The following is a 24,940-nucleotide window of genomic DNA, read 5'->3' as shown; positions in this document are numbered from 1 at the left end:
ACAGGTACCTCTTAAGACTGTTCTGTTTAAAAAACAAAAAAAACAGTAGTCACAAAATGAGTAACTGCACTTAATTGAAATCACACGGTTTGATATTTTAAGACAATGCTAAAACAGGACGCAAAAGGTTTCTTTGAAAAATGACAAAAAAAAAGAAAACCAAAAACAAAGGCAAAATCTTCTGTCCACTTCTGAAGTAGCACAGGCTCTTCAAGCAAACATGTCCATCCACATTGATGCTGTGTATCTGTCCTTTTAAAAGTGTTTTTGACAAAAAAAAAAAATTTAATTAAGTGTTTTTAGGTTTAAAGTATTTTATTTTAACAGAAGTGATAGGGTGAACAAAAATATAAAGTATTACTTGAGTTTTCTGCTTAAATAGCTCAGAAGAGCAGACAAAAATGTGGCAAATACTTTTCTTTGTCCAAAAAGGCAAGTCCTGGGAGGGAAGTGCAAAATGAACAGCAAGAAAAATGCTGCAGTAGCATTGTTAAAATACAAAATATTTATATTATGGAACTATTAACATGTGATGATTCATGGGAAAACTTGGGAACCACACAGATGATTTTTATTTTTTGTTAAAATCAAGTCCATGTCATATTCCAAGAGTTTACAATATTTAATCTCAATTTGCTTCATTTTTCGATGCTTCATCAAAGTTCTCTACAAGTTCTGTGGGGGGGAAAACAAAAAGTTATTTAGGCTTACAATGAATAAAAAAAAAAAAAAAAAAAAGCACCACACATTTCAATGCGATGCACAGTTCGCAACACAGAAAGCAGAACAAATTAGCATATGAACATTTACCTTATCAAAGTACCTCAACTTGTAATACAGAGCAACCACCCTTGTAAGTAGGAGTTTGTTCTAAAGAGACTAAATTAATACTATTATATATCCTTTTGTGGAAATAAAACTTCTCAAATGAGCCAATCTCTTACCTAACTGATAATCCCCCCACCCCCCCAAAAAAAGAAGAACATCTTCAAGAAGACAATCAAACACAAACTAATCCCAAAGGATCATACATTTGTTTCCCTTAGATTGCTGTTACAGGTGTAATTTTTAAGGTGAATTTAACCAAGGCCGAAGCAGGGTCCCAAGCAGCACAGAGTATATCAGGAGATGGATGATGTGTTAGTGCAGACAGGGCTGCATGTTCCCACTAGGCTGTTTTAGCCAGGCGCTGCCCAATTTTGATATACTATAATGTGCCCGGAACCCCGCTGATCGCAGCCTGACTTTAGCAGGACTGTGGCGCCCTGCCTCTCACTGTGCAGCTGCACCTCCCCCTTTCTCCACCGTCTCCCCCGTAAGGGGTGAAATGTGTTGGTTGTACTTTCACCGCCAGACTTCGGGGCTGCCTAGCATATCCATGAGTGCTGAGCACGCCCCCTAAAGTGATGGAAAAGGGTTGGTTGCAAAGTCATGCCACTGCGAGGCCACGCCCATTCTTGGGCACACGCAGATGTGCCCTCTTCATGATCTGCACCCTGCCCGATCATGAAGTTGCAGGGAACACTAGATGAAGGGAGTGTTAGTAAGGACATGGCTTCATGAGACTCTTAAGGAGGAGAATGGAAGCTGCAAATCTAGTTTAGAGATAGAACATTTCACAAACTGTTGCTGGGTTATTCATGTAAAGCTGTAACAATACAAGGCAGTGATTAGCAGCACTAGGGCCTTCTGTAAAATCTTAAATGATGCCCAGTCTGGAGTTTGCATGTCGAAATGAAAAAATTAAGACAACATAACCATACTGGGTAATTGGTGTGTGATAGAGGACTCAGACCAAGTTCCACGAGAGTAGAGATTCTGCAAACAATGAGCGGCAAAAAGTAATATGCCAATTTTCCATTTTATAAATATATGAAGACACGCTTCCAACTATGCCCATTTCATACATTAGTAAATGGCAACAATAGTTTACATAACTTTGTATACTTGTACATGAAACATGTTTTTGAGCTAAAACTTCTGCTGAATAACCCCAAATAATATGAGATATGGTAAGAACTTACCCTTGTTATCTCTATTTCTACGAAGTCCATAGGGTTCCACAGGATACCTTGGGGTATAGGTGTGACGTCAGTCGCAGGGCACCAAAGAGTTAAGCTTTCAGCCTCCCAGGATGCACTAGGTCCCCCTCCTATACCCCGCCCCCAGGCCAAGGCACCTCAGTTAGTTACCAAGCCATAGGCCGGAGGAGGAGAAGGAAGAGAGAGAACAAAGATCTGGACACATACAAGAATCACATTCTCACCAGAGGGAGACGGAAAACCGGTGACCAGAGCAAAGCCCATCTGCAGCACAGGTGCGACAGGGCGGGAGTCCTGTGGAACCCTATGGACTTCGTAGAAATAGAGATAACAAGGGTAAGTTCTTACCATATCTCATATTTTCTACTTCAGGGTCCATAGGGTATCCACAGGATACCTTGGGGATGTCCCAAAGCAGTATCCTTTAAGGGTGGGGACGCTCCTGTGCAGAAAGGAGAATCCGCCGCCCGAAGGAAGCATCCTGAGAGGCGAAGGTGTCAAACCTGTAATACCTCACGAAGGTATGGACAGAAGACCACGTAGCAGCCTTGCAGATCTGAACTGCCGAGGCACCACGTCAAGCTGCCCACGAAGGACCCACAGACCTAGTGGAATGAGCCTTCAGAGAAGGAGGGACCGGTAGGCCTTCATGAAGATAAGCTTCAGAAATAGCCATACGGATCCAGGCTGCCAAAGTTTGCTTTGAAGCAGGCCAACCCTTTTTACAGAAGCCATAGAGGACAACAAAGCGTCCGACTTCCTAAACAAAGAAGTGCGGTCCACATAAGTCCTTAAGGCCCGCACAACATCCAAAGAGGCCTCACCCACGGAAAGACCCGGTGAGTTAAAGGCCGGAACAACTATTTCCTCGTTAACCTGAAACTGGGAAACAACTTTGGGGAGAAACTCGGGCCGAGTGCGGAGCACTGCCCTGTTCCCATGAAAAAACCAAGAAAGGGGGTCTACAAGAAAGAGCCCCTAACTCAGAAACACGTCTGGCTGAAGCAACGGCCAGAAGGAAAACAGTCTTAGCTGTTAGCCATTTAATATCCACTGAGCCCAGTGGTTCAAACGGCGGTCCTTGGAGAGTCCTCAGGACCACAGCCAAATCCCAAGGCGCCACAGGTGGAACAAAGGGCGGCTGAATACGGAGAACACCTTGCATAAAGGTGCGCACATCCGGGATTGTAGCAATCCTACGGTGAAACCAGACAGATAGGGCCGAAACCTGTACCTTCAAAGAAGCAAGGCGAAGCCCATGATCTAGTCCCGCTTGAAGGAAGGCGAGAATCCGAGACAGACGAAACTCCCGCGGTGCATAACCTCTCGGTCGACACCACTGGAAGAACGTATGCCACACGCGATGGTATATCCTCGCGGAAGACGGTTTCCGAGCTCGTAACATGGTACACAGCATAGAGCTGGCAAACCCCCAGGACCTCAGCATGGCCGTCTCAAGAGCCACGCCGCCAAAGACAGCCGAGTCAGGTCCGGGTGAAGACAAGGACCCTGAGACAGAAGGTCCGGTCGTAGCGGCAACCGCAGAGGACTGTCCACGGACAGACCCTGAAGGTCTGAGAACCAGTGCCGTCTGGGCCACGCGGGAGCTATCAACAGGAGCGTCCCTCCTTCCTGTTTGAATTTCCGGATTACCCGTGGAAGAAGGGAGACCGGAGGGAACAGGTATGCGAACCTGAACGTCCACCGGACGGACAGAGCATCCACCAGAGACGCCCCTTCGTCTCTTGTGCGAGACCCGTACACCGGCAACTTGTTGTTGTGCCGGGACGCCATGAGGTCGATTTCTGGAAGACCCCACCTGTCCACCAGTAGTTGAAAAACGTCCGGGTGCAGGGACCATTCCCCTGGATGAACGTCCTGGCGACTTAGAAAGTCCGCCTCCCAATTTAGCACTCCCGGGATGAAGACCGCTGATATGGCCGGAAGATTGCGCTCCGCCCAAACCAGGATCCGAGAGACCTCTACGAGAGCCGCCCGACTGCGAGTTCCTCCTTGCCTGTTTATGTAGGCCACGGTGGTAGCATTGTCCGACTGGACCTGCACCGGGTGACCCTGGAGAAACCGCTGTGCCTGCTGGAGAGCATTGAAGACCGCACGGAGTTCCAAGATATTTATTGGAAGCTCCGCTTCTGTCGGTGTCCACCTGCCCTGGAACAAGTGTGGACCCGAAACTGCTCCCCAGCCCCGAAGACTGGCGTCCGTTGTCAACAGGACCCAATTTGGAACCCAGAACGGACGTCCCTTGTTGAGGTGGGTCATCTTTAACCACCACGCAAGGGACAGGCGAACCTCCGGGGTGAGCACAATCGTCTGGAACTTCAGAGACTGAGGCAGCCCGTTCCACTTGGACAGGATCAGGTGCTGCAGAGGTCTAGAGTGAAACTGGGCGTATTCCACCATGTCGAACACCGACACCATGGAGCCCAGTAACCTCATCGCCGAGTGTAAGGACACCCGGCGGCTGTGCAGACAACTGCGCACCCTTGACTGTAAAGCAGAGATCTTGTCCTCCGTCACGAAGATCCTTTGCTGTCCCGAGTCCAATAAGGCTTCAAGATGCAGAATCCTCCGAGACGGGATTAGAGTGGACTTCTGCCAGTTAATTAGCCAGCCGTGCCGTTGCAGCAGTGCAATGGTCAGGTCCAAGTGGTGTAACAGGAGCTCTGGAGATCCTGCCACCAATAACAGGTCGTCCAAGTACGGCAACATGCGGACTCCTTGCAGCCGCAGAGAAGCCGCCATGACCGCCATAGCGTCCTGTATGTCCAATGACACCATGTAGTCCCCAGGTTCCAGCGCCAGAATGATGGACCGTAGGGTCTCCATCCGAAACTTCGGGACCCGCAAAGACTTGTTGAGTGCTTTGAGGTTGAGAATCGGACGATATGACCCATTGGGTTTCTGTACCAAAAATAGATTTGAATAGAAACCCTGGCCCCTCTGGGAGAATGGAACAGGCACTATAACTCCAGCCTGGAGCATAGTGTGCAATACCTTCCGCAGCTCCGTAGCCTTGTTCCGGTCTGATGGTAGTCCCGTGGTGAAGAATCGAGCCGGGGGTCTGTGCCGGAAGGAGAGGGCGTACCCGTGAGAGACCACCTCCAGAACCCAAGTGTCTGTCGTAGTGAACGACCAACACCGGGAGAACTGCAGCAGGCGGCCTCCCACCCTGGGATCCCCCAAGGGGAGACCCGGACCGTCAGGCCGCAGGCTTGTCATCTGGCTTGGGGGCCGGACGTCTGGTACTCCATGCCTGTTTCCGGGGCTTGCCCGATTTCTTAGGGCCAGCCTGTCGAGGAAACGACTGTGGTTTGGGCCTGCCCTGGGCCCTAGATGACCGAAAGGACGATGGTCCAGAACCAGAAGGAGCAGCGGCCGACGGGAGACAAGCAGATTTGGCTGCCGCCAGCGTGGCCACAATCTTATCCAGATCCGGACCGAAGAGAACTTCTCCGGTAAACGGCAACGCTTCCAGACCTTTCTTGGATCTGCGTCCGCCTTCCAGGATCGCAGCCACAAGGTGCGACGAGCAGCTACCGCTGCTGAAGAAATTCTAGACACCAGAGTACTAATGTCTAGAGCCGCCTCGTTGATGTAGGTGGCCGAATCACGGAGATTGCCAATCAACTCCGCTTGTTCGGCCGGACAGTCGGATTCAAAAGAAGCCTCTAATGAATCCGCCCAGCGCTCCATCGCTCTGGCAACCCAGCAAATGGCCATAGCCGGCCGTGCTGCCCCCCCTGCAAGGGAATAAGCGGACTTCAGGCAGATTTCTACCTTGCGGTCCGTAGCATCCTTAAGGGAGGACATGGATGGCATCGGCAATGTGGCACTACGGACAAGACGGGTCACGTGAGAATCCACCTGTGGAGGGGATTCACACTTAGCAAAATAATTATCCGCGAACGGATAAGCCACCGCCAGGCGTCTCTGCGGCTGGTATCTTTTGCCAGGTTGTTTCCACGCCTCCTCTAAATGGTCCACCAACTGACCCGAAAGAGGAAAGACTGTGGCATCGCCCTTCACATCTTTGAAAAAGGCATACTTAGATTTAGCCGCTGGGGGAACTTCGTCCTCAATCACCAAGGCTGTGCGGACCGCCCGAATAAGTCCAGGAATATATACTTTGGACTTAGCATCAGCGTCCTTAGTATGGAAAGGTTCCTGATCGTAAGGATCCAGAATCTCCCCATCATCAGACGTCCCTTCGTCATCCTCATAAGGAGCGGACAGAGACGCCACCGGCCTTTTATGAGGCCGCATCACAGACTCCCCTTGCAATACATCCGACAAGTGCTGTAAAGAACTCCTCAGGGAGTTAACCCACGCTGGCTCCTGAGAACCCGGGAGCGGGGAAATAGGGAGACTGTGGGGTACCACCAATTGTCGTGGGAACCCCTGCATGGGTGACGACACCACAGACTGCTGGGACAAACCCATCGGAGTAAACGCGGGCTGCGGAGCTAACTGGCCCACTAAAGCTGTTAACGCCTAAGCGAAACAAGCCCAGGGCGGCTCCTGTACCGGTGCTGTAACCGTAATAGGCCGCGCCATGGACAAACACTGCCGGCAAAGGCCCTCCGCGCTACCCTCCCCCTCCGCTAACGGTACTTTGCACGTGGTACACTGTAGCCGGAGGGGGAAAATCACTTTCAGACATGATGGCACCACGTATGTGACCTCTCTCACCAATTAAGTATTAAATAGGCGAGAGACCACCCTGCAGCACCGCACCGCAAGGGCTTTAGCAGAAAGAACAGGGACAGTAATAAAGCTGACAGTTTAGTGAAGAATAGTTACAGGCAGCGCTAGCACAGTCACATACAATGCAGAGAAATAACAATTCCTGCACTAACAGCGCTGATCACTCAACTACACAGACACAGGGCCTGGTAGGACACAGCGCTGCATACACAGACCTGAGCCACAGCGGAGGAGAGGTATGCGGGGGGACCCAGACCACGATGCTTCCTTCCAGACTTCCAGCAGCGTTCACCATGCGTTGCAGAGAAGATGGCCGGCGAGGAGCAGAGAGAAGCTGGCCTGGGGGAGGAGCGCTGACACAGGACCAGTCAGCACAGTGCAGAGAGGGCTGTGTGCAGCGGGGGAGGCGCCGGCTGTGAGACAGGGAAGGCGCGCTCCCCTGGCATGCATTTAACCCCTGGGACGCCGCAGCGCTACCGCTCTGCTGCGGTCCGCTGTCCCAGGGGGTAGTGGAAGCGCAGGTTGGTCGCCTGGCTCCACGCTGCAGCCAGTCCCCAGGGAGCCCCCTGCCTGGGGACTTAGGACCATGTGATCAGCGGGGACCCACCGCGGGACCCCGCTGCTTACCTCTGTCCCCCTTGAATCCGGCCATGGTCCGGAGCATCTGGGGTCACCGCTAGCTGTGACCCCAGACGCCCACCAGCATCCCCGGATCAGTGCCGGCGTTCTGGTACCGGCGGGGTGTAGGGAAGACAGCATGGACGTCAGGACTGACTGTCCATGCTGTTCATCCAGATGTGCAGCCACAGCTGCATGAAGAAAAAGCTTCAGGGGCTCTTCTAGCCCCCACTCCAACAGGTGCACCCGACTCCGGCCGGGCACCAAACTAAACTGAGGTGCCTTGGCCTGGGGGCGGGGTATAGGAGGGGGACCTAGTGCATCCTGGGAGGCTGAAAGCTTAACTCTTTGGTGCCCTGCGACTGACGTCACACCTATACCCCAAGGTATCCTGTGGATACCCTATGGACCCTGAAGTAGAAAGGAACTTAGAAACCAAAGTGTAAATTTTTTTCACTACTAGAAACTCTGCTGTGAAACATAGAAAAGAACGAACGACACCATGAGGTCATTTGTTAATAAACAAATCCATCTACTGCACAATGCAACTCATGCTTAAAGAAACTCTTGCAGTGACACTTCCACCTGTTCTGATTGTACCACAGATTGCCTGGACAAAAGCAGCAGCACTCACAGAACATCATTTGGCTCATAGAATGAGATGTTAATATAATCCTAACCCTTCCACCAGTGTCAGATTTCCATCAAAGCTGCAACTGTTTTGACAAATACTTACCAGGGACATCGTCATCCTCCTCTTCTATGTCCTCTGGTTTAGGCACCTTACTATCCAATACTAAATAAAAAAACAGGAAAGAATTAGCTATGATTATGTTGCAGAAGCTTTTCTAAAACCTAGGAGTTCAGGTCAATGTAGACCGAGGGGAAACCCAAGTAGTGGCCAGCTCAGATATGGCAATGACTCAGACAGGGAATGTGGTCAGACAGCAGTCAGTATGTTTGAATTTAACTGAGAGATGGTCCAAAATTGATACAGCTACTGGGGGCAGCATGAGAGTCCTCTGCAGCTGAACTACAAGTCATGCTTCCCCACATACTTGTTTGTGCCTGATTAGGTCATGTATGGCCTTGATGGACAAAGAAAGACCAAGTAACGTGAAGCCGATGTGTCCAGCTTTGTTTTTCTAGATGCAAACACTTAGGGGTATATTTACTAAGTGAGAGTTTTTAGAAGTGGAGATGTTGCCCATAGCAACCAATCAGATTCTACGTAACATTTAACTAGCACCTTCTAGAAGATAATAGCTACAATCTGATTAGTTGCTACGGGCAACATCTCCACTTCTAAAAACTCTCACTTTAGTAAATACACCCCATAGTGAGATAAATCCCACAGTAAAGATGTCCATTAGTAAAGGATCCTGCTCTTATGTCTGCAGTATTACAACAGCCCATATTTCATACGGATCTACATTTACATTTTAGTTAGACTTGCCATATCATCCCTTTAATTCGGGACACATGAATTACACAGATTCTGCGGCTGGCTAACTTCAAGTCTCAATTTCACCAGATGGTTTTAACCAGCCACAGAACTAGTATAATTTACATGTGTCCCGAATTAAAGGGATGATATGGGAAGCCTATTTTAGTGGCTTATAGTGCATGGGGAGCAATGTAATAACAGCAATATAGATTTGTAGAAAAAGCATAAGAACTTGCATCGAAAGGCAACAAGGTAGTACATGACAAGCAAATAAAATCTTCTAACAAGCTCACAAAAAAAATAAAAATAAATCAATAGACAGCAATGAAATTCTAATATAATAATTTTCGTTGCTTCCAGCATACGTCTGATATTAACCCACAATAAAAATAAAAAAATAAAAATAAAATATCTTAATGGAGGCAGATTAATTCTATTTTGGCGCATTTACTGTATGAAAAATAGAATATATATCTAAAAAATGTAGATGCACACTTAAAGGGAGTAAATAGGGTGTTTTTTACTTTAATAGGATGAAATTGCCGCAGTCCACCCAAGCCCTTTCTATAAGAGATGAGATCCACCAATTAAAAAAAAAAAAAAAAATCACATAAACCTCTTACACGTATAGCCTTAATATAAAAAAACCCACAAAACTTACAGGTTTTACTCTACTGGAACGACAGACTCTTACCCTGCCTGGGGAACTGTTCAGCTAGCTTGCGGAGACTTGTAAGGCTGTCAGCCCCCAGTTGACTTAGGATTCCTGGGAGCATTTCTGTGATTTGCTTGACTTCTGCATGGCCAGTGATTGCGAACGTGTTGGCAGAAAGGGATGCTTGAACTTTAGGGTTATTGAAGTGAATAACTGTGCCATCATCTTTAATCATATTAACCTGACAGAAAAAGCCAAAAGAGGTATTCAATAAGAAGCATTTAATGCAAATCATTTAATGCTAGAAGCGTCACATAACCGTTTAAATACATAACACTCCACCACAATTAGAATGACAAAAAAAACAACACAGGCTGGTGCACTAGGTACACCTTAATTCACTTACAGGCTTCTTCACTAGGTACACCTTAATTCACTTACAGGCTTCTTCACTAGGTACACCTTAATTCACTTACAGGCTTCTTCACTAGGTACACCTTAATTCACTTACAGGCTTCTTCACTAGGTACACCTTATTTCACTTACAGGCTTCTTCACTAGTTACACCTTAATTCACTTACAGGCTGATGCACTAGGTACACCTTAATTCACTTACAGGCTGATGCACTAGGTACACCTTAATTCACTTACAGGCTGATTCAATTGTTTTGGGCAGCCCCTGCTGGGTATCTATACTATAGAGCGCCTGATAGAGCAATTCAATTGCTCCTCTGTTTGGACGCCTAAAGCCCTTGCAACTCTGCTAGCGTCTTTTTGGCAGAAAATGCGACTAGAATGCACCAGGACACTGCTGATTAATTTAATTTAAGGACGGCATTTGTATGTGTGTGCGACTGAGAACGGAAATTGGTGTGGGGGGGGGGAAAAAACAAAAAAAACAAAACCTGTGGCCGCTGCATCATAGCACTTTACATGCTCATTGAGAAACTAAGTCGCACACTGTCTCCAAGTAGCATTACAACTTAGGGACATTCAATTTGGAGTGAAAAGTCCATTATCGCAGATTACGTCATTTTCGCCAGTGTCACTTATCCCCATATTCAATTTAAAAGACTTTTCGCAGGTGCGAAAAGTCTTTGTAAAAAAATGGGGATAAGCTTTCACCACTGGTTAGGTGGCGAAAGAAAGTGCAGAATTGGGGTTTTAGGGTGTAGAATAAAAAGAAAAAAAAAAAAATAAGCCTGCAGCCATTGGAAAGTAATCTGTCAAAATACAAAACATCCACACATGCAAAGAAATCAAAATCATATCAAATCAAGCCTTCTGTAACCAATGCCATCAGTATGTTTTGCAACAATAAGGTTGCGAAGGTCTTGAGAGAGCTCTTTGCTTTTACCCATCATGAGAGGTTTCTTGTGTGACACCTTTTTATAGGCCATCAATTGGGACTAAACCAGCTTATATTAATTTGCATTAACAAGGGGCAGTTTTGCTTTCTAATTACTAATAGATTTCAGCTGGTGTCTTGGCTTTCCATGCCTTTTTGCACCTCCCTTTCTTCAGGTGTTCAATACTTTTTCCCTGCGTCATTTCACATTATTACAGATAACTAAATGTATGGACATTTATGGCTTGAATTCTTTGCATGTTTAGGATTGCATTGGTTGTTGCTGACATTTGGTGAAAATTTCATTACAATAGCCCCAGTACAAATATATTACTGAGAAAAATGTTGGTGTTCAATACTTAGATTATATATATCAACTCTGCAAATAGGCGGCACTCGGAGACTTGTAATCCAGTGAAAACAGTGGTGTTTATTTCAACGTTTCGGGGAACGTATCCCCGTCCTCAGGATACACTCTATTTGCAGAGTTGATCTATGTTGGGGGAGCTGTCCTCCTTGGGAAGGCACCAGAGCGAGTTACCCCGTGGTGGGTCCAGAGTGCCAGGTTATACAATATATATATATATATAGAATCCGTAAAGTATTCACAGCGCTTCACTTTTTCCACATTTTGTCATGTTACAGCCCTGTTCCAAATTGGAATAAATTCATTTTTGGCCTCAAAATTCTACACACAATACCCCATAATGACAACGTGTAAAGTTTTTTTGAGTTTTTGCAAATTTAGTAAAAAAAAAAAACAAACCAGTAAGAAATCACATGTACATAAGTATTCACAGCCTTTGCCATGAAGCTCAATATTGAGCTCAGGTGCATCCTGTTTCCACTGATCATCCTTGAGATGTTCCTACAGCTTAATTGGAGTCCATTTGTGGTAAATTCAGTTGATTGGACATGATTTTGAAAGGCATACACGGTCTATATAAGGTCCCACACTTGACAGTGCATGTCAGAGCACAACCCAAGCATGAAGTCCTAGGAGTTGTCTGTAGACCTCAGAGACAGGTTTGTCTCGAGGCACAAATCTGGGGAAGGGTACAGAAAAATATCTGCTGCTTTGAAGGTCCCAATGAGCACAGTGGCCTCCATCATCCGTAAATGGAAGAAGTTCGGAACCACCAGAACTCTTCCTAGAGTTGGCCGGCCGTCTAAACTGAGCGATCGGGGGAGAAGGGCCCTAGTAAGGGAGGTGCCCAAGAACCAGATGGTCACTCTGTCAGAGCTACAGCATTCCTCTGTGGAGAAAGGAGAACCTTCCAGAAGGACAACCATCTCTGCAGCAATCCACCAATCAGGCCTGTATGGTAGAGTGGCCAGACGGAAGCCACTCCTTAGTAAAAAGCACATGGCAGCCTGCCTGAAGTTTACCAAAATGCACCTGAAGGACTCAGACCATGAGAAACAAAATTCTCTGGTCTGATGAGACAAAGAATTAACTCTTTGGCGTGAATGCCAGGCGTTATGTTTGGAGGAAACCAGGCACCGCTCATCACCAGGCCATACCATCCATGCAGTGAAGCATGCAGTGTTCTCCCCAGGCTGTTTTCGGCGGGTGCACCAGCCAGCAAGAAACCGCCTACCACCCAGCACTTTGGGAGCCTGCAAGTGGGGACAGTATCTGGGAGCTGTATAAAAAGGACCAGATCCTACAAACTTTGCAGCTTTTTCATAAATGAGACGAGTGGGCCCCTAACAAAAGGAAAATTATTATATAAAATGTTATTTCAAGTTTAAATCATAATGACAGGGTTTAAAACATTTTATTTTTTATTGCGAAGGCCCCCACCCGGCTACTTCTTGATGCCACCAAATTCTGAGGAGAGCACTGGCATGGTGGTGGCAGCATCATGCTGTGGGGATGTTTTTCAGCGGCAGGAACTGGGAGACTAGTCAGGATAGAGGGAAAGATGAATGCAGCAATGTACAGACATCCTGGATGAAAACCTGCTTCAGAGCGCTCTTGACCTCAGACTGGTTCATCTTTCAGCAGGACAACGACCTTGAGTGGTCCAGCCAGAGCCCAGACTTGAATCCGATTGAACATATCTGGAGAGATCTGAAAAAGGCTGTGCACCGACGCTTCCCAACCAACCTGATGGAGCTTGAGAGGTGCTGCAAAGAGGAATGGGCATAACTGCCCAAAGATAGGTGTGCCAAGCTTATGGCATCATATTCAAAAAGACTTGAGGCTGTAATCGCTGCCAAAGGTGCATCAACAAAGTATTGAGCAAAGGCTGTGATACTTATGTACATGTGATTTTATTTATTTTTTTAATTAAAATTTGCAAAAATCTGAAAACAACTTTTTACACGTTGTCATTATGGGGTATTGTGTGGAGAAATTTGAGGACAAAAATGATTTAGATCTATATGCGGCACTTTCTAGCCTCCTTTTAGACATATCTCTTGTGATTCTTTCAGTTTTTCCCCTCCCCCCCCTATTTTATATATGATGTATAATGTATATATGTGTTTTATCATGTATCAACTATTGATTATTTTATTGATTTTTCTTTGCATCCTTTTTAGATCATGTTATTAAGATCACCATTTTAATATATATATTTTTCATTCATAGAGAAATATTCATTATGTCTTGGTTCATATTTGCATTTCATAATGAAAATACAGGATATCCGTGCGTTCCATCTAAAGGAAGTCCATATATGGGGAAAAGAAGACTTGGATGTGCGCGCTTGTTCCCGGCGACCGGTCTTTTGTGACGTCATAGATGTGGGACGATGTGATCCAAGTAATGCCGCCGATGTAGAAAGGATGCGGTTCACATATAGGAAGTAAACGCAAGGCGGCTCGGCTGGAAATGACGTCACTAGTCCATGCGGCTCACAGGCAGGAAGTTAATGCCGCACAAAGAACGTTCTAAGGATTTTAATGGTTTTGGTAATTTTGTTCCACGTATAGAAACGAGGGATTATATTTTGGATTTATGTGTAGGCTAGAGGACTATGTGCAATACTTTTTCTATATGATGAACTTTGACCCGGAAGGAATTTAGAGCTTCCTATTTAAGAGGGGAGCTAGCCATTCTGTCACATGCCCTGAGGAAGAGCTTGGCTCGATACGTGTTGGTCGGTGACAGGAGGAGTGTATCTTGGAGGAGTGACTGTGGAAACCCAAACAGACATTGGTGATAGAGGCAGTGAGTGGAAGTTTCCGGAGCCTGCACCCCTTATATTGTACCAACTATATTCCCGAATATCACCTTGTTCTGGTAAAAGTCTGCATTTCACTCTTTGAATGGTTTTGAATTTTAACCAGTTTGGAGTATTTGTTTTATGTATTTGCCATATTAAAATGTAATTTTATCTGCACTATGTTGCTGCTTTATGCTCTTATATTTTTCATATACGGAACATAACTACACGTTATATACTTCCATTTGGAACAAGGAAGAGAAGATAATCATAAGAAGGGAAGTGCTATTTCATTAAGTATTTCTTTGAATATTACTTCTGTGGGGAAGGATTAGCGCCGGGATTTCATTCAATTTCTGTTTTGCATATTCAAAAAGATTTGAGGCTGTAATTACTGCCAAAGGTGCATCAACAGAGTATTGAGCAAAGGCTGTGTATACTTATGTACATGTGATTTTATTTTTATTTTACTAAATTTGCAAAAATCTCAAAACAACTTTTTACACGTTGTCATTATGGGGCATTGTGTGGAGAAATTTGAGGAGAAAAATGAATTGATCCCATTTTGGAATAAGGCTGTAACATAACAAAACGTGGAAAAAGTGAAGTGCTGTGAATACTTTCCAGATGCAAAATAGAATTTAATATTCAGGCGGCACTCAATGCAGAAAAACACACTTACAGCAGTCTTAAGAAAACCAACGTTTCAATGCGAGAAGCCTTTTCGTCAGGTGCACCGACGAAAGTGTCTGCATTGAGTGCCGCAGTCCATTTGGAGAAAGATATATATTTTATATTAAAAATAATATATAATTTTTAATATAAAATATATATATATATATATATACACACACACACACACGTTACAGATAGATAGATATATATATATATCTATATATACATACACACTGTATATATTTTAATCCAATAGAAGAAGCGCACACACTTTCAACAACTTGCAGGTGCTGTAGTCACATAATACATTGCACTTCAGCCAGAAAAGGGGCCAAAAAAAAAAAAAAAAAAAAAAGACCAGCACACCACCTTGTAATGCAAAAGGTAACAAGTGTATTAAAATACAGCCATACACAGACCTTGCCTATTAAGTTACCTCCCAGATGGTTTTTAGACGTTCAGACTCCAATTAGGGAATTTGTTTGGGGAGGTGGTAGATCCCGTTTGAAGTTAGACCTCATGTTCCGTCATAAAAACAGAAGGGGGTGGAGTCTCCCTAATATTCAGGGTTACCCTGTCTCCTTCATGGAATTCTGGAATGGTCCAGGGCAGATACAACTAAGCAGTGGGTGCAAATTGAGAACCAGGCACTAGGGTTCCCTATATCAATAGCGCCATGGCTCCCCAATACCTCTCTTCCTACTATTGGACCCACTATAAGTTGTTGGAAAACTTTAAGTAGACACCCTCAATATCATCACTTAATTCTTCCTTTATGTCATTTTTTTTTAATGAATGATTGCCCCAGGTATGGATAAAGCTTTTCATTCCCGGCATGCGGTGGGACTCTTCTGAGTTGGAAGTGGATGAGTGGAAGTGGTTTTATGCCCTTTGATGAGCCATGTGAGAAGTGGCATCTCCCATTGAGGGAACATTGGCGCTATCTCCAAGTACACCATTTCCTACATTCTCTCGGTCCTTCTAAGGCCCTTTGTCTGGCTCTTACTCCTTTTGAACAACTATGTGCTGGCTCTGCCATTTCCCTAGATGCTAGCCTGTCCCTCCCTAATTTTACTAAAATTTGGGACCACGAGTTTGGGGAGGACCCGGGTGAAGATAAATGGGAAAAAAATAATTAAGTTAGCCCATGCTTGTTCCTCCAGTGTGTATCGGAGAGACCCATTACAAATTGCTTTCCCGTTGGTACAGGTGCTCAGATACCCTCTCTAAGATGGGGGATTGGCATGGCTAATATTTGCTGGCGCTGCTCTAATTCCCCGGGTAATCCACTCCACACCTGGTGGCAATGCCCTATCCTCTAACCCTTTTGGAAAGAGGTTCTCAACTTTCTGATAAATTTTAGGTAAATCGGTCCCTACAGTTCCTATGTTTTGGTTGTTTCATTTATCATCCAGACCCCTCTCAAAATATAGGAAATCTGTTATGCCATTTGAATAATGCTGCTAAATCAGTTATCCCAGTAAATGGCACCCTCCTCTCCTCCAACGGTGATTGATTGGTTCACTAGAACAGATTTCTATATGGAAATAGATGATAGACTGACCTCTTCTGACGGGGGCTATGAGCCATGCTTCCGCAGGATGGCTTTTAAAGACACTGCAACCTTCAAAACTATCTTTTCCTGTTCTTGCCCCTAGTTTTTTTGTGGGTTCGACCTCAACCGTGGTAGAATGTGGTCCCTGGTAGCTGACACCTAGGCTGTACTATAGCTTGGTCTTTAACCAATTTCTTTTCTAATTGGTTCTGGTGAACGCGGGTTTACACCACCTGATCTGGAGCGACTGTTTTCTTTCTTTCTTTCTGCTCTTTCCTTTTCCATCATCTCCTTTTCTCCCCCTCTTCTTACCACATTGTATTTCAACAGTTAGTGTGTAATATAATGTTTGCTGGTCTTTTTGTTGCTCAATAGTGTCACTGGTGACTTGTATTACAGAGCTTTATATTTCTCCCAGAGTATCTGTATTTTGAGCTGCGTTTTTCTGATGATAGAACTGCTACTGTTTTCGAATATATGTACTGTTTTTATTTTTCTTTGTCGAATCTAATAAAATAATTTGCACTAAAATACAGCCATACTTTAAGCAGATAATATTGCCGGTGAAATATGCACTACATAGGCAAAGGTAATACTTATCTTGTGCCTGGTGACCATATGCAGAAATAGCCATGAACCAGATGGGTACATATATTACCTGCTTAAAGTATTTAGGGCTGTATTTTAATATACTTGTTACCTTTTGCATTACAAGGTGGTGTGCCAGTCTGTTTACACAGCATGGTGACAGAAGGAAATTACTCTTTGCCTGGGACATAAATCGCACAATATACAGTATTTATTCAGTAGAAGAGTAACACAGTACAATTTCCCTTTATACCTCATAGCAGGTAAAAGCAAGTTATTTTGTGCAAAGAACATTTTAGCACACGTCAGAATGTACCTCTTCGATGCCAGCAATGTTATTTACTGCCAGTTTCTTCAGAGAGCTCTGAAGTTTCTTGTCATCTGCTGTTGCTGTTCTATGTACAACCTTCTTCTTTCTGCGGGCTGTGCCCTAGAAGTAAAATAAAAAAAATATAAGAGATATGGTAAGAACTTACCCTTGTTAACTATTTCTACGAAGTCCATACGGTTCTACAGGATACCTTGGGGTATTGGTGATGACGTCAGGCATCGGACACCACAGTTAAATTTTCATCCTCCCAGGATGCACTGGGGTCCCTCTCCAATGCCCCCGAGCCAAGGCATCTCAGTTTCATAACAAGCCATAGGCCGGAGGAGGAGAACAGAGAGAGAAAAAAGATCTGGACACACACAAGAATCACATTCTCACCAGAAGGAGACGGAAAAACCGGTGACCAGATCAAAGCCCATCTGCAGTACAGGTGCGACAGGGCGGGAGTCCTGTGGAACCCTATGGACTTCGTAGAAAGAGATAACAAGGGTAAGTTCTTACCATCTCTTATTTTCTACATCAGGGTCCATAGGGTATCCACAGGATACCTTGGGGATATCCCAAAGCAGTATCCTGTAAGGGTGGGGACGCTCCTGTGCTGGGAGGAGAATCCGCCGCCCGAAGGAAGCATCCTGAGAGGCGAAGGTATCAATTGCATAATACCTCACAAAGGTATGGACAGAAGACCACGTGGCTGCCTTGCACAGCTGAACTGCAGAGGCACCACGGCGAGCTGCACATGAAGGACCCACAGACCGAGTAGAGTGAGCTTTTAGAGGACAGGCCCTCATGAATGTAAGCCTCAGAAATCGCCATGCAAATCCATCCTGCCAAGGTTTGCTTAGTGGCAGGCCAACCCTTCTTATGGAAACCATAGAAGATAAACGCAGTCCGATTTCCTAAATGAACAGGGACGGTCAACATAAATCCTAAGAGCCCATACCACATCCAAGGAGGCCTCACCAGCGGAGAGGTCTGGGGAATTAAAGGCCGGTACTATAATTTCCTAATTGATGTGGAAACTAGATACCACCTTAGGTAGGAACCCAGGGCGAGTGCGCAGCCTATAATGGGCTCCAAGATGGAGCATCCTCTGTGATGGCACCAGGGATGACTTCTTCCAGTTTATCAGTAGCCGTGAGCCTGCAACACAGATTGTCAATTGCAGATGGCACTGAAGGATCTCTGGAGACCGTGCCAACAGCAGAAGGTCATCCAGATAGGGCAACAAGCGGACCTCCCTGCATCCGCAGGTGGGCTGCCATGACTTTGGAAAACACTCGAGGCGCTGTGGCCAGACCAAAGGGCAGTGCCCAAATTGGAAGTGTTGGTCTCCTACTGCAAACCTGAGGAACCGCTGGTGTGCTGAGACATTGGGAATATGCAGGTAAGCATCCTGTATATCTAGTGACACCATAAAATTCCCCAGCTCCATCACCATAATGATGGAACGCAGGGTCTCCATCCTGAACCGAGGAACCCTCAAGAATTTGTTAAGTGATTTGAGATTGAGGATGGGCCTGTAAGACCCATTAAGTTTCTGTACCAGAAAGAGATTGGAGTAATATCCCGATCCTCTCTGGGACAACGGGACCGGCACTATAACTCCAGCCTGGAGCATAGAGTGGATCACCTTCCGGAATTCCCGGGCCTTGTTTTGGTCTGACTAAAGGCTCGTGGTGAAATACCGGCTGGGAGGCCTCCGCCGGAAGGAGAGGGCATACCCGAGAGACCACTTCTCTTACCCAAGTGTCTACGGTTGCGAGACACCAGCACTGGGCGAACTGAAGAAGCCGGCCTCCCACTTTGGGGTCCCCCAAGGAGAGGCCCGTCCCGTAGGGCTGAGGGCTTATCATCCGACTTGGGAGTTGGAAGTCTTGTACTCCAAGCCTGCTTCTTTGGGTTGGCAGATTTCTTGGCACCAGCCTGTCTAGGAAAGGACTGCACTTTGAACTTACCCTGGGCACTATAGGGCCAAAAGGACGAACTACCAGACCCTGATGGGACTGTCGCCGATGGCAGACACACAGACTTAGCTGCTGCCAGAGTGGCCACAATTTTGTCCAGATCAGGCCAAACAAGACCTTTTTGGAATCTGCGTCTGCTTTCCAAGAACGCAAGCAGCCACTGCTGCTGAGGAGATTCTGGAAGTGAGGAGGCCTATTATCCAAGGCTGCCTCATTAATGTACGTAGCAAAGTCTCTGAGGTTACCCACCAACTCCACCTGCTCAGATGACGAGTCAGCGTCTAGAGACATCTCCAAGCTATCAGCCCAAAGCTCCATGGCTCTGGCAACCCAGCAAACAGCCATTGCCGGTCTGGACACCGCCCGCACCCTCCGCAAGGGAATAAATGGATTTCAGGCATATTTCCACCTTGCGATCCGTAGCATCCTTTAAGGGCAATGTAGCACTCCTCACTAGGCGTGACACATGAGAATCCACCTGTGCAGTGGTTTCCCATTTGGAAAAATAATTATCCGCAAGGGGGTATGCAAAGCCAAACGTTTGAGGCTGGTACCGCCTACCTGTTTTTTTCCACACCTCCTCTAAGTGATCCACTAACTGACCAGATAGAGGGAATACAGTGGCATCACCCTTAATATCCTTAAAGAAGGCATATTTAGATTTGGCCATGGGGGGATCGTCATCTGTAATAACCAAGGCCGCCCGGACTGCCCATATAAGGCCAGGTATATATATTTTAGATTTGGACTCCACCTCCTTATTACGAGGGAGCTCCTGGTCTGAGATGTCAAAAATCTGTCAGTCATCAGACGTTATGTCATCCTCATAATGAGCTGTCTGAGACACTAAAGGCCACTTAGCAGGCCGCAATGATGACTCCCCCTGTAAAACCGTCATATATTTTCTTCTTCCCACCAAGCCACAAATTGTTTTGCCAGTTCGTCAAGCCAAGCTACGCTAATTTATCCGTGGCTTGGTGGGAAGAAGAAAATATATGGCAAAACAATCCACATGCAGAAAAAAATCATAAGCTGGAACAGGTATATAGACCTTTTCTTCATCTGGAATGGGTCAAGCGAAGAACTTGAGGAATTTCTTAAACATATGAACAACAATACGCTGAATTTGGAATTCATGTCAACATTCAGTACTGAAAAGGTAGTTTTCCTCGACCTTGAAATATAAATTAAATTAAAAACAAGAAAATTCAAACTAAAACACATAACAAGGAAGTAAATGGCCATACTATGCTAGCCTATAATAGTAATCACCACACAGTGGTTAAATAACATTCCAGGAGGACAATTCCGTAGAGTGAGAAGAAATTGTACCGAAGACTAGATGTTTTATGCACAAAGTGAAGAAATGAAGAACAAATTCCTCCAGAAGGGATTTACAGAACCATTTCTACAAAAACAAATTGAAAAAATATCAAATATAGAAAGAACTGAACTATTGAAGTACAAACAAAAGCAAGACATGAACACAGATCCTATTCATCACTCAAAATAATGGGAACTACAAAGAAATTGAAAAAATCCTCGCAACACATTGGCACATTCTACTTCTTGATGAAGACCTGAAAAAAGATTTCAACAAGACCAAAAGTGGTATATAGAAGAGCAAGGAACCTAAAACAACACCTGACAAAGAGCTTCATACCAACTTCACTACCCTTGAAAAGAGAACAAAAGGTTTCCATTATTGCCATAATTGCCCAGGTTGCAAGAACCAAGAGGGGAAGAAACCAGTACCAAACTTTTGAGTTACTACAAACAAAGAAAAACGACATAATAAAAGACCATATATCTTGCGAAACAGAAGGAGACATTTATTTATTACAATGTCCATGCGGCACAATATGTGGGCCAAACGAAGAGGAAGATAAGGAACTCGAGTGGCCGAACATATATACAACATTAGAAAAGGTCTCAAAACATACAGTTTATCAGCCCATTTCTTGGAAAAACACCAGCAAAACCCCAAAGGTCTGAGATTCATCGGAATCCAGAAAGTGATCCCCCATTGGAGAGAAGACCTAATATCCACGCTAAAAAGAAAAGAAACCAAAATGGATTTATTTTTATTATTTTATTATTCTATTTCCATTTCTTATGCTCCTATCATCACTTCATTTTCATACTTATTTATAGTTATACAAATAATTGAAGCAATAAATATATATATATATATATATATTTTAGACACAATGTTTACCCATGTGCTTACCGCTCTAATAACAATTTCCAGAATTGAACCATTGGTTTTCAATAAAGTTTTTACCCTATTTAAAGAGCAATAGCACATCAAAGTATTATCCTTGACAAAGCACCCTGAGCGGTGCGAAATGCGTTGGCTTAAGACTGGGACCACAAGCGGAGACACTAGCCGGAGCAGGTACAAGTCCGAGAGACCCCCGCCATAGCGGCCGCACGGCGTCTGACTTCATCACTGGGCGCGGCGCCACGTGCTCAGCATATCGTCCGGAGGCTGCGGCAACTAAAGAAAAGACCTGGAACAGGGTAAGATAGGGACAGAACTCACGTGTAACAGCTGTTACTTGCAGGACTGCCTATCCATCTCCCACTCCCCACATTGCCAAAAGGCTATAAACATACATCAGCACTATAAGTGCAAAATTTATGTTTTTAATTGCTTCAATTTTACCAGCAGGTTCACTTAGGCTTTAGATTAATTTACACACACACACACACACACACACACACACACACACACACACACACACACACACACACACACATTACTTCAAATTATTTTTATTTTCTCTTTTCATTTTTATATTCTTTTGGTTTTATTCATTTTATTTTCTTTCCGATATTTTATTTATCGTACTGATTATTTACATATCTTTCACTTCACCTCTATTTCTTTTCTTCTTCTTCCTCATTAACCTAGATACTGCATTTTTCTCATCTCTCTCTCTCAATTCCTATTCTTAGCGCTCAATTTCATTTTTTTGTATTTAAGACAACCTTTATTTATTTGAGCTGCTTCCAAACATAGAAGCGCAGCGTTACTATTATTTTCACTATCTAGGTGCTGTACTGTATTGGACAATGAGTTTACCCACGCAGGTTCCTGGGGGAGGGGGGGGGGGGGCAGAAGTGGGAAACACTGGGGTACCATCAGCTGTCTAGGGAACCCCTGCATGGGTAATGATCCTTCCAACTGCTGCGATAACCCATTTGGGGAAACGCAGGGGGTGTCGCCAGCTGGCCCACAAGGGTTGTAAATGCCTTAGCAAAACAAGCCCAGGGCGGTTCCTGCACAGGCGCAGTTACAGAAATCGGGCGAACATGCCCGACATAAACCTTCAGTGTGCCCCTCACCCTCCGCTATTGGTACAGTACATGTGGTACACTTTAGCTGGAGAGGAAATTCACGTTCACTCTCAGACATGAGTAAGTGACTCCCCTCACAGACAATATTTTTACTGTGAGGCAATGAATACCCTGTAATACTGCACCGCAAGGGCTTTTGCAGAAGAAGAATAGGGATAGTAAAATGGCTGACAGTAAGAAGTGAAAGTACAGTCAGACAGCGCTAGCATTAAGTCACATACAATGCAGAAATAAATCCCAGCACTATGATCAACTACACAGAGAGCCTGGTAGGAATCAGTGCAGCATACTCTACCTTAATCGCAGGAGAGGTATACGGGGGACCCGTACCACGATACCACCTGTATCAGCTTCCAGCAGCATTTGCACACTTCATTAGAAAATGGCTGCCGAGGAGCAGAGAGGAGGCAGGCCTGGGGGGGGAGCGCTAACACAGCCCGCCAGACCGCTGTGGAGAGGCACTGTGCAGCAGGGAAGGCAACGGCTTTTAGACAAGGAAGGCGCGCTATTAACCCCTGGGACGCCGCTCTGTACCGCACATACTGCGGCCCGCTGTCCCTGGTGGTCTAGTGGAAGCGCAGGTTAATACCTAGCTCCACGCGCAGCCTGTCCCCCATGGAGCCCCCTGCTTGGAGACTTACAGGACAGTGTTACCAGTGCTTACCCTCCGAGGGACCCCGCCGCTTACCTGCCCCCTTGAATCCGGCCAGTGTCCAGGTAATCCAGGGTCACCGCTAGCTGTGACCCCAGATACCTACCAGCATCCTCGGATCAGTACCGGCATTCTGGTCCAGCAGGGTGTAGGAGCGACAGCATGGACATCAGTACTGACTATCCATGCAGTGCAGCCACAGCTGCTTGTAGAAAACTTCAGGGGCCATTAGAGCCCCCCTCTGCCTGCAAGTGATCCGACTCCTGGCCAAACACCAACGAAACTGAGATGCCTTGGCTCGGGGGCAGGGTATAGGAGAGGGACCCCAGTGCATCCTGGAAGGATGAAAATTTAACTCTGTTGTGTCCGATGCCTGACGTCATCACCAATACCCCAAAGTATCCTGTGGATACCCTATGGACCCTGATGTACAAAAAAAATATGAGATATGGTAAGAACTTACCCTTGTTATCTCTATTTCTACGAAGTCCATAGGGTTCCACAGGATACCTTGGGGTATAGGTGTGACGTCAGTCGCTGGGCACCATAGAGTTAAGCTTTTCAGCCTCCCAGGATGCACTAGGGTCCCGCTCCTATACCCCGCCCCCGAGCCAAGGCACCTCAGTTAGTTATCAAGCTATAGGCCGGAGGAGGAGAAGGAAGAGAGAGAAAAAAGATCTGGACACATACAAGAATCACATTCTCACCAGAGGGAGACGGAAAACCGGTGACCAGAGCAAAGCCCATCTGCAGCACAGGTGCGACAGGGCGGGAGTCCTGTGGAACCCTATGGACTTCGTAGAAATAGAGATAACAAGGGTAAGTTCTTACCATATCTCATATTTTCTACTTCAGGGTCCATAGGGTATCCACAGGATACCTTGGGGATGTCCCAAAGCAGTATCCTTTAAGGGTGGGGACGCTCCTGTGCAGAAAGGAGAATCCGCCGCCTGAAGGAAGCATCCTGAGAGGCGAAGGTGTCAAACCTGTAATACCTCACGAAGGTATGGACAGAGGACCACGTAGCAGCCTTGCAGATCTGAACTGCCGAGGCACCACGTCGAGCTGCCCACGAAGGACCCACAGACCTAGTGGAATGAGCCTTCAGAGAAGGAGGGACCGGTAGGCCTTCATGAAGATAAGCTTCAGAAATAGCCACACGGATCCAGGCTGCCAAAGTTTGCTTTGAAGCAGGCCAACCCTTTTTACGGAAGCCATAGAGGACAAACAAAGCGTCCGACTTCCTAAACGAAGAAGTGCGGTCCACATAAGTCCTTAAGGCCCGCACAACATCCAGAGAGGCCTCACCCACGGAAAGACCCGGTGAGTTAAAGGCCGGAACAACTATTTCCTCGTTAACATGAAACTGGGAAACAACTTTGGGAAGAAACTCGGGCCGAGTGCGGAGCACTGCCCTGTTCCAATGAAAAACCAAGAAAGGGGGTCTACAAGAAAGAGCCCCTAACTCAGAAACACGTCTGGCCGAAGCAATGGCCAGAAGGAAAACAGTCTTAGCTGTTAGCCATTTAAGATCCACTGAGCCCAGTGGTTCAAACGGCGGTCCTTGGAGAGCCCTCAGGACCACAGCCAAATCCCAAGGCGCCACAGGTGGAACAAAGGGCGGCTGAATGCGGAGAACACCCTGCATAAAGGTGCGCACATCCGGGATTGTAGCAATCCTACGGTGAAACCAGACAGATAGGGCCGAAACCTGTACCTTCAAAGAAGCAAGGCGAAGCCCATGATCTAGTCCCGCTTGCAGGAAGGCGAGAATCCGAGACAGACGAAACTCCCGCGG

The 24,940-nt window shown here is 45.9% G+C and overlaps 1 protein-coding gene across 1 annotated transcript in view; it reads right to left on the bottom strand.

Moving 5' to 3' along the window:
* Positions 1 to 294: 294 nt before the first annotated feature.
* BTF3L4 (basic transcription factor 3 like 4) overlaps positions 295 to 24,940 on the bottom strand; it is a 46,998-nt gene continuing 22,352 nt past the window's right edge. Inside the window, exons 3-6 of the mRNA XM_088461785.1 lie at positions 17,146 to 17,259; positions 9,527 to 9,728; positions 8,122 to 8,181; positions 295 to 675 (exon numbers count right to left, since the gene is read on the bottom strand). Coding sequence (XP_088317911.1) covers positions 629 to 675; positions 8,122 to 8,181; positions 9,527 to 9,728; positions 17,146 to 17,259 — 423 coding nt within the window. The 3' untranslated portion in view covers positions 295 to 628. The remainder of the gene's footprint in view (positions 676 to 8,121; positions 8,182 to 9,526; positions 9,729 to 17,145; positions 17,260 to 24,940) is intronic.

Source organism: Taudactylus pleione, unplaced genomic scaffold (assembly GCF_031769625.1).
Source record: "Taudactylus pleione unplaced genomic scaffold, aTauple2 ptg001098l, whole genome shotgun sequence".
Lineage (NCBI taxonomy): Eukaryota > Metazoa > Chordata > Amphibia > Anura > Myobatrachidae > Taudactylus > Taudactylus pleione.
This window is presented reverse-complemented; position numbering and strand designations above follow the sequence as displayed.